Source organism: Apis dorsata, unplaced genomic scaffold (genome assembly GCF_000469605.1).
Source record: "Apis dorsata unplaced genomic scaffold, Apis dorsata 1.3 scaffold_919, whole genome shotgun sequence".
Classification (NCBI taxonomy): Eukaryota; Metazoa; Arthropoda; class Insecta; order Hymenoptera; family Apidae; genus Apis; species Apis dorsata.
The window spans coordinates 199,580-211,316 of NW_006264030.1; the positions used below are offsets into that span (position 1 = coordinate 199,580).

At 20.5% G+C, this 11,737-nt stretch overlaps 3 protein-coding genes across 5 annotated transcripts in view; 2 read left to right on the top strand and 1 right to left on the bottom strand.

Moving 5' to 3' along the window:
• The first annotated feature begins 499 nt into the window (after positions 1 to 499).
• LOC102681099 (ras-related protein Rab-14) lies at positions 500 to 3,996 on the top strand. The gene is made up of 7 exons (XM_006623576.2): positions 500 to 898; positions 1,722 to 1,834; positions 2,132 to 2,258; positions 2,400 to 2,517; positions 2,673 to 2,791; positions 2,878 to 2,946; positions 3,046 to 3,996. The coding sequence occupies exons 2-7, from the start codon at positions 1,729 to 1,731 to the stop codon at positions 3,161 to 3,163; spliced, it is 657 nt and encodes a 218-aa protein (XP_006623639.1). The 5' UTR covers positions 500 to 898; positions 1,722 to 1,728; the 3' UTR covers positions 3,164 to 3,996.
• Positions 3,997 to 5,275: 1,279 nt separating this feature from the next.
• Positions 5,276 to 7,489, top strand: LOC102670959. The gene is made up of 3 exons (XM_006623586.2): positions 5,276 to 5,441; positions 6,474 to 6,810; positions 7,004 to 7,489. Exons 1-3 carry the CDS (start codon positions 5,293 to 5,295, stop codon positions 7,211 to 7,213), a joined length of 696 nt encoding a protein of 231 aa, XP_006623649.1. The 5' UTR covers positions 5,276 to 5,292; the 3' UTR covers positions 7,214 to 7,489.
• LOC102670726 (uncharacterized protein C05D11.1-like) overlaps positions 6,572 to 11,737 on the bottom strand; it is a 5,943-nt gene continuing 777 nt past the window's right edge. For 2 of the 3 annotated variants that reach the window (XM_006623584.2, XM_006623585.2), the window contains exons 3-16: positions 11,443 to 11,684; positions 11,183 to 11,351; positions 10,918 to 11,081; positions 10,299 to 10,817; positions 9,958 to 10,212; positions 9,709 to 9,882; positions 9,378 to 9,617; positions 9,097 to 9,277; positions 8,773 to 9,025; positions 8,514 to 8,700; positions 8,232 to 8,375; positions 7,838 to 8,148; positions 7,631 to 7,687; positions 6,572 to 7,106 (exon numbers count right to left, since the gene is read on the bottom strand). In XM_006623584.2, the coding sequence (XP_006623647.1) occupies positions 7,100 to 7,106; positions 7,631 to 7,687; positions 7,838 to 8,148; positions 8,232 to 8,375; positions 8,514 to 8,700; positions 8,773 to 9,025; positions 9,097 to 9,277; positions 9,378 to 9,617; positions 9,709 to 9,882; positions 9,958 to 10,212; positions 10,299 to 10,817; positions 10,918 to 11,081; positions 11,183 to 11,351; positions 11,443 to 11,684 (2,903 nt within the window). In that variant the 3' untranslated portion in view covers positions 6,572 to 7,099. The remainder of the gene's footprint in view (positions 7,107 to 7,630; positions 7,688 to 7,837; positions 8,149 to 8,231; positions 8,376 to 8,513; positions 8,701 to 8,772; positions 9,026 to 9,096; positions 9,278 to 9,377; positions 9,618 to 9,708; positions 9,883 to 9,957; positions 10,213 to 10,298; positions 10,818 to 10,917; positions 11,082 to 11,182; positions 11,352 to 11,442; positions 11,685 to 11,737) is intronic. The other variant, XM_031514162.1, reaches the window with a different exon arrangement.

Below are 11,737 nucleotides of genomic sequence, written 5' to 3' on the forward strand. Positions count from 1 at the left end.
TAAAATTTAATGATATATGAATATTCTAATAAGACAAGTATAACAATAATTTGTATTATTAAACAAATTTTCAATCTTTTATATAAATATTTTATATAAATATTTTATTAAATAAGAATATATTATAATTTTAGATATTTAAATATTAATTATAGAGTATTACACTGTTTATTGTAATGCAATTTTTAAATTTTATTAATTATAAATAAATATTAATCAATTTTATAAATAAAATTGAAAGAAAAAAAAACCAATCAATATCTTCGTTTAGATGGAATTGAAATACGGTTGGTTCATATACTTGTAATAAATCATATGAATCGTATATCAATTGGTAATAGTAATTTTTATATTTGATATATAAAAATATATGTAATTTAGCATAAATTTTGAGATATTTTTTATAATACAACAAATAATTTGATTAATTATTTAATTTTGAAATATATTACAATTCATATATACATTTATATACTCAGAATTATTGCCATTATGATAAAATGATATCTATCTTTCTTTATCTTTCTATGGTCTAACAAAATTATAGATTCTAAAATATTATACTTACAATTGTAAAAATTATTTTTATTTATATTTTTAAAAACGTATAATTATATTATTAAAATTAAATTTGTATAATGCATTAGTATAGATTAATAAAAAGAATAATTAAAAAGTAGTGACAGGTGGTTTGACATTTATTCGCCGCCATCGTTATTAGCGACAGTGATCTGCCATATTGCGCGTGATATAAAGAATTGCAATACATTTACGTTATTACGATTATTATTTGTATATTTAATACAAGTACTTATTGTTTATGTAGTAATAATATTTTAACAAAATCTTTATAATACAGTTTGTGGGAAAACATTCCACAGTAGTGTACTGCAAAACGGTGAGTAGACAACGATGCATTGTTGACATCAGAAACTTTTTTGTAGCAAACAGTTGTCATCAAAGAAATTGCAATTTGATTGTTTGTATTTATAAATTTCAAAACTACTATTATCATATTTTTTTATATAATAATTTATAATTTCTTCAATATTTTTAAATAATATTGTGATAATTATAATTTAAACAATTATTATTTTATCTATTTTATTGAAAAACATTTGAATAAGCACATCTTTACATAGTATTATTATATTTTTATAACCGTAGTCTATTATTATTTAAATTTCTACAAAATAATATTGTATTAGAATGATTGATATTAATGTGATATCATTTAATATATATAACTTTTCTATGCACTTATTAACAAAATTTATTATTAACAAAATGATCATTCAATTTATTAATAATTATAATAAAATTTTATTTATTGTTTTAATATTTATGAAAAATTTGTTTGAAACATTGATATTATATTTATCAATTATGTTATAATGATTATGTATAATTATATACATGCAATTATTTTTATGTAAATTTATATTTATATGTATAATAAAAATATTTTTCATAATTTTTTTTCATTGTATTGTTGTCATTTATGGATTCTTTTTTGTTATGTATTTTTAATATATCAGATGCTTAATAAATTTTATTTTAAATTATACAATGTTTATTGTTTTATAATATATCTGTTTTAGATATTGTATTAATATGAAAATTAAAAAAATTGCATATAATGATTTTTATATATAAACTTATATTATATTAATTTATATATTTTGCAAGAATTTAAAGATTTATAAATTATGTATTTACAGATAAAACATGTCAACAGGACCATATAATTATTCTTATATCTTCAAATACATTATTATAGGAGATATGGGAGTAGGAAAATCATGCTTACTACATCAGTTTACAGAAAAAAAATGTAAGTTATTAGTGTCATAATTGAAAAAAATGAATAGAATAAAGATGTTATGATTAAAGGTTAAAAATACATAATTTTTATAATACCAGAAATATATTTATATTTTGATATTATTATAGATGAATATTATACATGAATAAAATATTTAAAAATAATAAAATATAATTCTTATAATCTTTATAAATAATACAAATTTATATTTCATATAAATTGTTAAATATTTTTTTTAAAATAAATGAAAAATAATATGAAAATAATAATTTTAAAATAATATGGAAAATTTTTTCTATATTATAGTTATGGCAGATTGCCCACATACTATTGGTGTTGAGTTTGGAACAAGAATTATTGAAGTTGCAGGACAAAAAATAAAATTACAAATATGGGATACTGCTGGTCAAGAACGTTTTAGAGCAGTTACTAGGTCTATATGCTCTTATAATTATTAAATTGTAATATTTTAAATAAAAAAGGCAATAACAAAATAGATATATATTTGTCTACATAATTATAGATCTATATATATATATATAAATATATATATATATGCACATATATATTATAGATCTTATTACCGAGGTGCAGCTGGAGCATTAATGGTCTATGACATAACTCGTCGTTCAACTTATAATCATCTTAGCAGCTGGCTTACAGATACAAGGAATTTAACAAATCCAAGCACTGTATGCAAAATATGATATTTTACATAATGGTATTTACGTCTGTAAAGTGTAAACTACATTGATGCAGAACTGTTGAATGATGTATTTCTCATACTCTATAAATAATAGGTTTATACTATTTATGTAACAAAAAATTTTACATATTGTATTTACAGGTTATATTTTTAATCGGAAATAAAAGTGATTTAGAAGGTCAACGAGATGTTACTTATGAAGAAGCAAAACAATTTGCTGATGAAAATGGTCTTATGTTTGTAGAAGCTAGTGCAAAAACGTAAGCCTAAGTTATGCAATTAAAATATAGATCTATAATAAAATTATATAATTAGAAAAAATTATATTTCATGTTTTTTTTCTTAGAGGCCACAATGTTGAAGAGGCTTTTTTGGAAACAGCGAAAAAAATATTTCAAAGTATACAAGATGGCCGGTCAGTAAAAACTAATTTTAGTTGTAATATAATTTGATTGATACAATTTCATATTTTTATTAAAAATTTTATTTTAATAATTTAATAATTTGTTTATAGTTTGGATTTAAATGCAGCTGAATCTGGAGTTCAACATAATCCAAGTCAACCAGGTCGTACTAATCTTCAAGGAGTATCTAATGAACAACAAGGTGGAAAAGATTCTTGCTCCTGTTAGGTCTATATTTGTTTGTATATAGAAATATGAATTCATCGGTACTATTGATGCATATATGATTTGTACTAAGTATAGTAAGCAAATAGTCTCCTGTCTTTATCCCTTTCATATGTGAGATCTATTCAAAAAGAGATATCAATTTTTTTTCTAGTTAGATTTGATTTACAGAAATGAAATACAGATATATGATTTAGTCTACATATGCATAAATAAATTGTACTGATAACAGTAATTCTGTATTAACATTGAAAATGATATTGATATTTCAATGTTAAAGCTTTTTTATGGTTATTGTAATTTGCATATATGCAAATATTATTGCATATGCTGTATACTTTATTGCATAAAAAAATTGAATATTAGGTAATATATTGTACTCACAAATACACATATACTGTACACATGTACATGTACATGATATAAAATGTTTACTTAATCACAAAAGAATATGATAAATGTGAATGTGACGCAGCCAAATAAGATAAACATTTATCATTGTAAATTGAATTTGTGTAACAAGATTGAGCACGTTTGATCATGTTTGTTATATAATTTGCAATTTGAGAGTTATTGTATTATAATCTTAAGTGCAAAAAATTGTTAATATATCTGAATTTCTCAATAGCATCAGAGTTGTCATAAAGTCGCATAATGAAAAATAGAATTAATGTCAACTCTAGTGTTCCATAACTACAACCACCCACTTTCATATCATATAAAACATATAAATTGCTAACTTAAACTTAAATATATAATTTTTATTTTCAGTTTGAAAAACATTTTAATTTTCAAATATTTTGGAATGTTCTATGTTTCTAATTTGATAAAAAAAATATTTAATAATACAATACATTATTATCATTAATATATAATATAATTATATTATTATCATTGCTATTATTTCAAAGATTTTAAAAGCTATCAGTCCTTCCTTTTAATAAGACATATTTTTCATGACATTACATTATATTTATCAACATTCTTATGCAGCTAAAAATATTGTATTAATTTATATATTTGATATTATATATGTTTAATCTTTATTCTCATTTCATGTTATATTAATTTTAAAAAATAGAAAAAAAAATTACTTAAAAATTAGTTAAAATTTTTTATTATTTTAATTGACAACTATATTGTGTTTAGTAGTAAATTTTTTTAAAATTACAATTTTACGTTTTTGATTGAAATAAACAACAAGAAATTTATTTAAAATAAAGCAGAACAATTTATTTAAGACAGAATATTATGTTATTTTTAGTTTAATGAAATAGATTAATTAGTATTTACATTCTATTTAACATATTGTAAAATTATCTTATAGTTTATATTGATAAGAAATGCATTTAATTTTACCGCCTAAATTCGTTATAAAAATAATTTAAAAATATAAAACATTATTTTAAATAAATTTGATCAAGATTTTTCAGACTCATTTAAAATAATTGTTATTTTATAATGTAAGTTTGAAAACCTAATTTAAATTTTAATTACTCATCAATATATTTTTCATATCTTGTACATATAAATAATTAATAATAAAAATAAATATTTATATTATAGCTGCATTAATATTATTGATTTTACTTAATGTTGAGATAAAATTCATGTATGAAGAAATATACCATCATAATTTTTTTATAATTTTAAAAAAATAAAGATAATACAAATCATGTAAAAAATTGATAGCATATTTGATTTAATAAAATTTCCTCTTAAATTTAACATGTCATATCATTATATATAGATATAATGTTACTTTGCACAGATAAATATATATCTTATTGTTTCATATTTTGGATTTTTAAGTTATTACAAATGATTTTAAAATATAAACTTTTAAAAAATTTTATATTTATTTATAATATATAATCTTTTTTTCTAATTACTAGATTCATTCTATTTTATTATTATTTTTTGTATAATTGTTCTTAATAGAATTTCTTATTAGAATTTTATGTTAATAAAAAAGTTCTCAAGTCATTAAATTATGATTGGTAAATTTAAAAATTATAAATTTAAAATATTTAATAATATCTTTTATACATTAAATAATAATATATTTAATTTTACCGCCTAAATTCGTTATAAAAATAATTTAAAAATATAAAACGTAACAATTGAATTAGATGTATAAATTTAACTTCATCAGACATATAAGAGAAGGATTAAATTGTTATAACATAGTAAATTTTCAAGTTAAAAATTGTTCTACAATGAATTATCAATATATTTATATTATTTTTATGATTGGTATAATGTTTTGTTTAATAAAGGGGTAAGTTATTTTTAATAATAGTACACATCAATATATTTTTTTTTATAAAAATCTAATTTTATTTCATGAGATAATATTGAATAAATGTTTGTTTGTGAAAATTAAAGAATATTTATGACATATTAATTTTATCAAAAAAAAATATTTTTTATATTTATTTATTTTGATAAATTTTAATGATATTTTAAAATTACTTTGTTATATTTTTACTTTAATTGATTTTAATTCATAATATGTAATATATTGAGTATCTTAAATTTTTTATTTAATATTGTTTTTAAAATAATACTATATTAAATATTAGTACAAAGTCATAAATTAATTATTAATAGTTATAATAGATAATAATAATAATTAATAATAATAATAATTAAAAATTATGTTAACAATATAATTTTTTATTGCTTATTCGTATTTATTATAACCTGTTTTCATCATCGTGTTATACAAGAAATTTGTAAAGATTTATTAATTTGTAAGTTTTAATAATAATATTTAAATGTTCTATTATATGTCGTAAAAAATATATTATTGTTTTACATACAATCTATATTTTAATATTTCTTTTTTGCTAAATTTTGTTTGACATCAAAAATTTTTATATTTTTTTATATAAACATATTCAACAAATAAAGCTCAAAAAAAATATTATTCTATCATTTGTTTAAAGCAAAGTAACAATGATTCTTTAAAACATGAAAATTTAGAATATTTTAAAATTATAAAAAAAAAGTTTAATATTCTTACATATAATTATATCATTCATTTGCTGCAGTAGTGACATAATTTAAAAAATTAATTTTAAAAATTATAATTTTTTAATTATTAATATAGAAATAACCATTTTGTTAATAGAATTTTAAATTTAAAATGAGAATTTAAAATTTTAATGAATTTTAATTTTTAGAAAGATTGAAAACATTCATGTTAAAATTGTAATTTTTATATTATGATGTTATTGCAGTAAATGAGCAATACAATAAAAATGTTTTCAAATAATCAAATTTATTTTTTATTTTTATAATTTATTAGGCATAAAGAAATACTTTTTGATTTTACAACTGTAGAAAATGTAGATAATTGGAAAGAAATATCTGACACTGTAAGAACAGTAGGAAAGTCAAAAGCTGTTTTAGTATTGCAAACAACACAAATTTTTCAATATGCTGTATTCTTTACTCTTTTGAATCCACAACTAAATGGTGCAGGTTTTGCAGGAATACGTACAATTACTAATTTAAATTTATCTAATTTTAAAAATGTTGAAATCAATTGTCGAGGACAAGGCAGCAATATTTACTATAAAGTTGTTCTTAGACACAAAGGTCTTCATTCAAATAAAGATATAACATATGAACAATTTTTCACGGTAAATTTTAGTCACATTATATATTTTAAATTATTTCTAAAAACAATATAAAAAAATTATTAAATTATAATAAAATAATTTTTTGAATATATTATTTAAATTACATTATTATTAATTATTTAAAAAGTTTTAAATAAAAATAATTTCCAAATATATATTAATTTAATATAAAAATCATATTAAATCACATTAGGCACCAATGTCAAATATTGATTTTTCAACTGTGATATTGCCTTTGAAAAATTTTAAACCATATTATCATGGACGAGAAGTATCTGATGTAGAACCATTAGACACTGCAAATATTACAATGTTTGGTTTACAAATGTATGGTGGAGTTTATTTACCAATTAAACAAAAAGGTGTATCAGCATTAGAAGTAATAAATATATCAGCATCATAATTACTGTATGATATGAACAATATAAATAATATAAGAAATTAAATTATTTCAATAATTTTATTAATTATTGACTTTGTCAATTATTATTTTAATTTATATTTTAAATACCAATTTGTAAAGGAAATAAAAAAATATACACGGATATGCGAAATTTATAAAATTATTTAATTATTATAGATGTATATATTTTAATCAAATATGTTAATTTCTCATTGTTATTTACGTTAATTTGCATAAATGTAAATTAACAAGAATTTTTTAAATAAAAAATTTTTTGAATAAAAAATGTATTTCTTTTTTTTGAATTTGTGTTCAAATAGAAACATTGTAATATATGGTTTTCTTTTAATTTTTTTGAATATTCTTCTAATTAATTATTAATTATTTTATTAATGATAATTATTATTTTAAATTTACCAGTCATTTAAGTAACTTTCTTCAAGAACATTATATGATTTAAGATCGTGATTGAATCTGTAATAAAAACATATAACATACATGTATATATAATTTATAATATACTAATATACTATAATTATACTAATTTATAATATTTATAATATATATACTTATAATATATTAATATTGATATTAATTATATTAATGTAAAAATCATTTACTTACGTTTTAAATGCATCAACTATTTCCGGTACTTTCGATGGATGACATACAACAGTTGTTCTACATTCTTTTGGATCAAATAATGGTTTTAAATATTGTGATGCTATACGATCCATATCCTCAATTGTTACTTCAGATACATGTTGTACCATTTGTTGAGTATAATCGTGTGGTACGTTTTTAAAGTAAGACAATAATGATTGTTCTACTAAATCACCTACATTTTGTTCTTTTTCAATAATTTCAAATATTAAACAAGATTTTGCTGATTCAAAAAGTAATTTTTCCCATTTATTTTCAAAAATATGAATTTCCTATATTTAATTTAGTAAATAAATAATTTTATTTGTACTTTAAATATCAAATATTTACTTAATTATAATCTAAGCATACTTACTACAATTGATTTTGCTTCTTTATAAGCTGCTATAACATTTGTAGATTTATAAAGTGAAAAATATAATAGGCCGTCATTTGGTTTAGGATAGATAGCATATCCATAAGATAGACCTTGACCTCTAATGAGTTTCCACATAGGACCCTTTTGTAATATTCGTATTTAAATTAAATATAATATAATTAAATATTATTAAATTGTATTATATTAATTAAATAAATATTAAATTATATATTATATAATTATATTTCTTATATTTATATTCAATTATTATTTATTTACCTCTAATTGAGTTAAATACTTTATACAAACAAGTAAAGGAGCTAGATCTGGATTCTGGTAATCACTTATACATGGACAACACTGACATAAATAGGAAGATTCTATGCTACCTAATCCTGTAACGCATCCTCTAAATGAAATTTCATCTGGAGAATTTATCAATGTAGAATCAGGAATGGCTTCAAGTCTGTATAATTATATATTTACGATTTATATGCAAATATGTAATTTGTAATTTAAATTGTATAAATAAACTAACTTAATCTTGCTTGATGTATCAAAAGTAGAAAAGTAAGTGTTCCATGGATTGTAAACATTTGGTACTTGAGCAGTTAATTTATCCACATTAGTTGCCATGTATAATACCATGTTTTTAGGTATTGTTAACAGTTCTCTAACTGATTCAATTTCAGATACAATTTCTTTTTGTCCTGTTTCATTATTCAAACGTTCTAGAACATTATTAAGAAATTTTTGTTGTCGTAACATACTAGATGTGTAAGGATTGCTATCTAAAAATGCAAAATATTATTATTATTATTTACAATTATGTAACATATAATTCCTCGTAACATTCTTTTACCCTTATTATATATCAGTCCCTTCATCAAATCATTTACTACTTTATTTCCTTGTCTCTTAACTTGAGCAACATCATTTACCATTTTTGCAGCTGTTATTTTCAATCTATCTGGAGTTAATTTAGTTTCATATAAAAGTTCTTTAATCCATTGTACACCTTTTTCATATTTTTCTATTTCAATCTAAAAATAATAGGTATTTAAAATTATTAAATAAATATAGAAAATAATTTATTTAATACAAAAAATTGTTACCTGATAAAAATTAATATAAAAATGTTACCTGAAGTATTAAAAGAGCACTATAGCTATATAATCCACATGAAAATTTCGAAGAATTAATTCCAACTCCAAGTGCAGTAGCATTGTTTGTAGTATCAGCTTCCAATTCAGCTACAATTTCTTCATATGGAATGAGTTGACCATTTCTCATTACTGGACATTCCATTATTATTTCCAGCAATAAAGGAATATAAGGTTTATATTCTTTTTTTACATTTGAAGTATTCATAATAACAAACATCTGTAAAAGAAATATACATAGTCATTTAAATGATATTAAATAATAAAAAATAATGAATAGATAAAAAAATAATAAACATAATTATACATACATAAACAAAATTTGTATTAACATGATCCAAATACGTATAAAATGGTAATTTCGATACATCAAATCTAGAATGTTGTTTACTCGTTTCTGTTGTATAACTTTTAATGTAGTGAAAATTAATAAGGTGAGTAGATGGTATAGGAACAGAACTTAATATTTCATCTGGTACTGGTATCTAAAAATGTATTCATTAAAATGTTAAAAAAAAAGAAATATATATTTATATACACATGAATATAAAATTAAATACATTATTCTTAGCAATTGCTTCTTGCAATTTTCTTTCTTTTTCTTGAAGACCTTCTTTACCTAAATTTTCAATCTGTTTAGCAACACGAACTTTTTCTTTTTCAGTTAATTCATGTTTTTTTTCTAAACTGGGAATTCCTTTAACTATTACAAATGGAGGATCAATAAAATATGTTTTTAACAAATTTAACCAATAAGATTCAGGCTCAGTTTCTAATTTCCGAAAATCTTGTATTTCATTTGTTCTTTGATCCAACTAAAATTATAAAAACAAATATATTATCATTATAAAAATATTTTTGAATAAAATATTTTGTAATATATTCATTTAAAAGAACTTACATCATCCTTAGAATTACCATAAAGTGCATATCCAAAAAGCATATGTGCAACTGAATCATGAGGTTCATTTTCTAAACAACTCAAAGTTTCAAGAATACGTCTATGAACAACTGTTTTCATTCGTTTCATATCAATTCCTTTTTCATATACATCATTCAGTACTTTTAATAATTGATCTTTTATCAAAGGTATTTTTAATTTTGGTACACTTTCAAATTCAAGACATAGTTCAGATATTGTATATTTAGGATAAGAATAACCAACATTACTGGCATATGCATCATCAATTTCAACAAATTCTTTTTGCACTGGACTAACCGATGTATCTGTGAGGTATTTTAAAAGTAATGTACAACCAATAAGATCATACATTTTATTATTAATAGAAGATCCCCTCCATGCAACATTCACTATTCCATTATCTTCATTATCACAAGGATAATATACATCTACATCAACAGTTTTAGTAAGAGATGGTATAGGATTTTGCCAAGGTCTTTTAAAGAAATTTCTATTTCCCTAAAATATTTGTTACTTTTTGACTATGTTATACAAATTGTAAAAAATTTAAAATAAATTACAATGAATGAAATTTAATAACAAATAATTTTACATATACCTTTGCTATTATTTTCTTTTCTATGGTTTGTAATGCTTTAAATACATCTGCATGTTTCACTTGACCAGCGATTACTATTGTTAAATTCTCTGGCCTATAAAATTCTTGATGGTATTCTCTAATTTTTTCATTATTAGTACTTTCTCTTAAATTTTTTAATGCTCCTGAAGAAAATATAATATTTTTCTTTTAAAAGCTGTAATATATATTATTTAATATTTCCATTTTAAGATTGTAAAATTTTTAAGAAATTATATATTTTTACCTCCTACATTAGATTTATAACCACATCGTCCAGGAAAAAGTGCTCTTATCTGTTCCATGTATACTAAATATTCTCCAGTAGCTTCTTTTCCTTGCATTTCACAATAAACTACACCTGCATCTTCGCCTTCACCATTAACATGATGTATTTCAGTAAGAAAAGCTGCATCCTAAAAACATAAACTTTATTTTGTTACTTTATAAATATTTTACAAATATAATATAAAATATTAAAAATTTATAATATATAATACATTATACCGTAAGTAATGGGTAAAGTATATGATCTAAATATATAGGCATTAAAGATAGAAATCCTTCACTTCCAGCAGTTATCATAGTATAAAAAGTAGAATCAATTTGTGTTGCAGCATTGGTACCAGATGCTAAACATCTATTGGCCAATAAGTCCAAAACACCTTTGTATGGATAATCCTCACTACCCAGGAAAACAAGATGTTCCAATGTATGAGGTAGTCCATCATCATCATGTGCCTCAGTAGCTAAATTTATAAAAATAGATACATCATGTATATATATATATATATATATATGT

What these genes read in the sequence shown, in the direction of transcription:
- LOC102681099 (XM_006623576.2), top strand. Translation starts at nt 1,729, where the DNA reads ATGTCAACAGGACCATATAATTATTCTTATATCTTCAAATACATTATT. An exon ending in TCAGTTTACAGAAAAAAAAT is followed by an intron (nt 1,835 to 2,131) that starts GTAAGTTATTAG and finishes TCTATATTATAG; the next exon opens with TTATGGCAGATTGCCCACAT. An exon ending in CAAAGTATACAAGATGGCCG is followed by an intron (nt 2,947 to 3,045) that starts GTCAGTAAAAAC and finishes ATTTGTTTATAG; the next exon opens with TTTGGATTTAAATGCAGCTG.
- LOC102670959 (XM_006623586.2), top strand. Translation starts at nt 5,293, where the DNA reads ATGTATAAATTTAACTTCATCAGACATATAAGAGAAGGATTAAATTGT. An exon ending in ATGTTTTGTTTAATAAAGGG is followed by an intron (nt 5,442 to 6,473) that starts GTAAGTTATTTT and finishes ATAATTTATTAG; the next exon opens with GCATAAAGAAATACTTTTTG. An exon ending in CATATGAACAATTTTTCACG is followed by an intron (nt 6,811 to 7,003) that starts GTAAATTTTAGT and finishes AAATCACATTAG; the next exon opens with GCACCAATGTCAAATATTGA.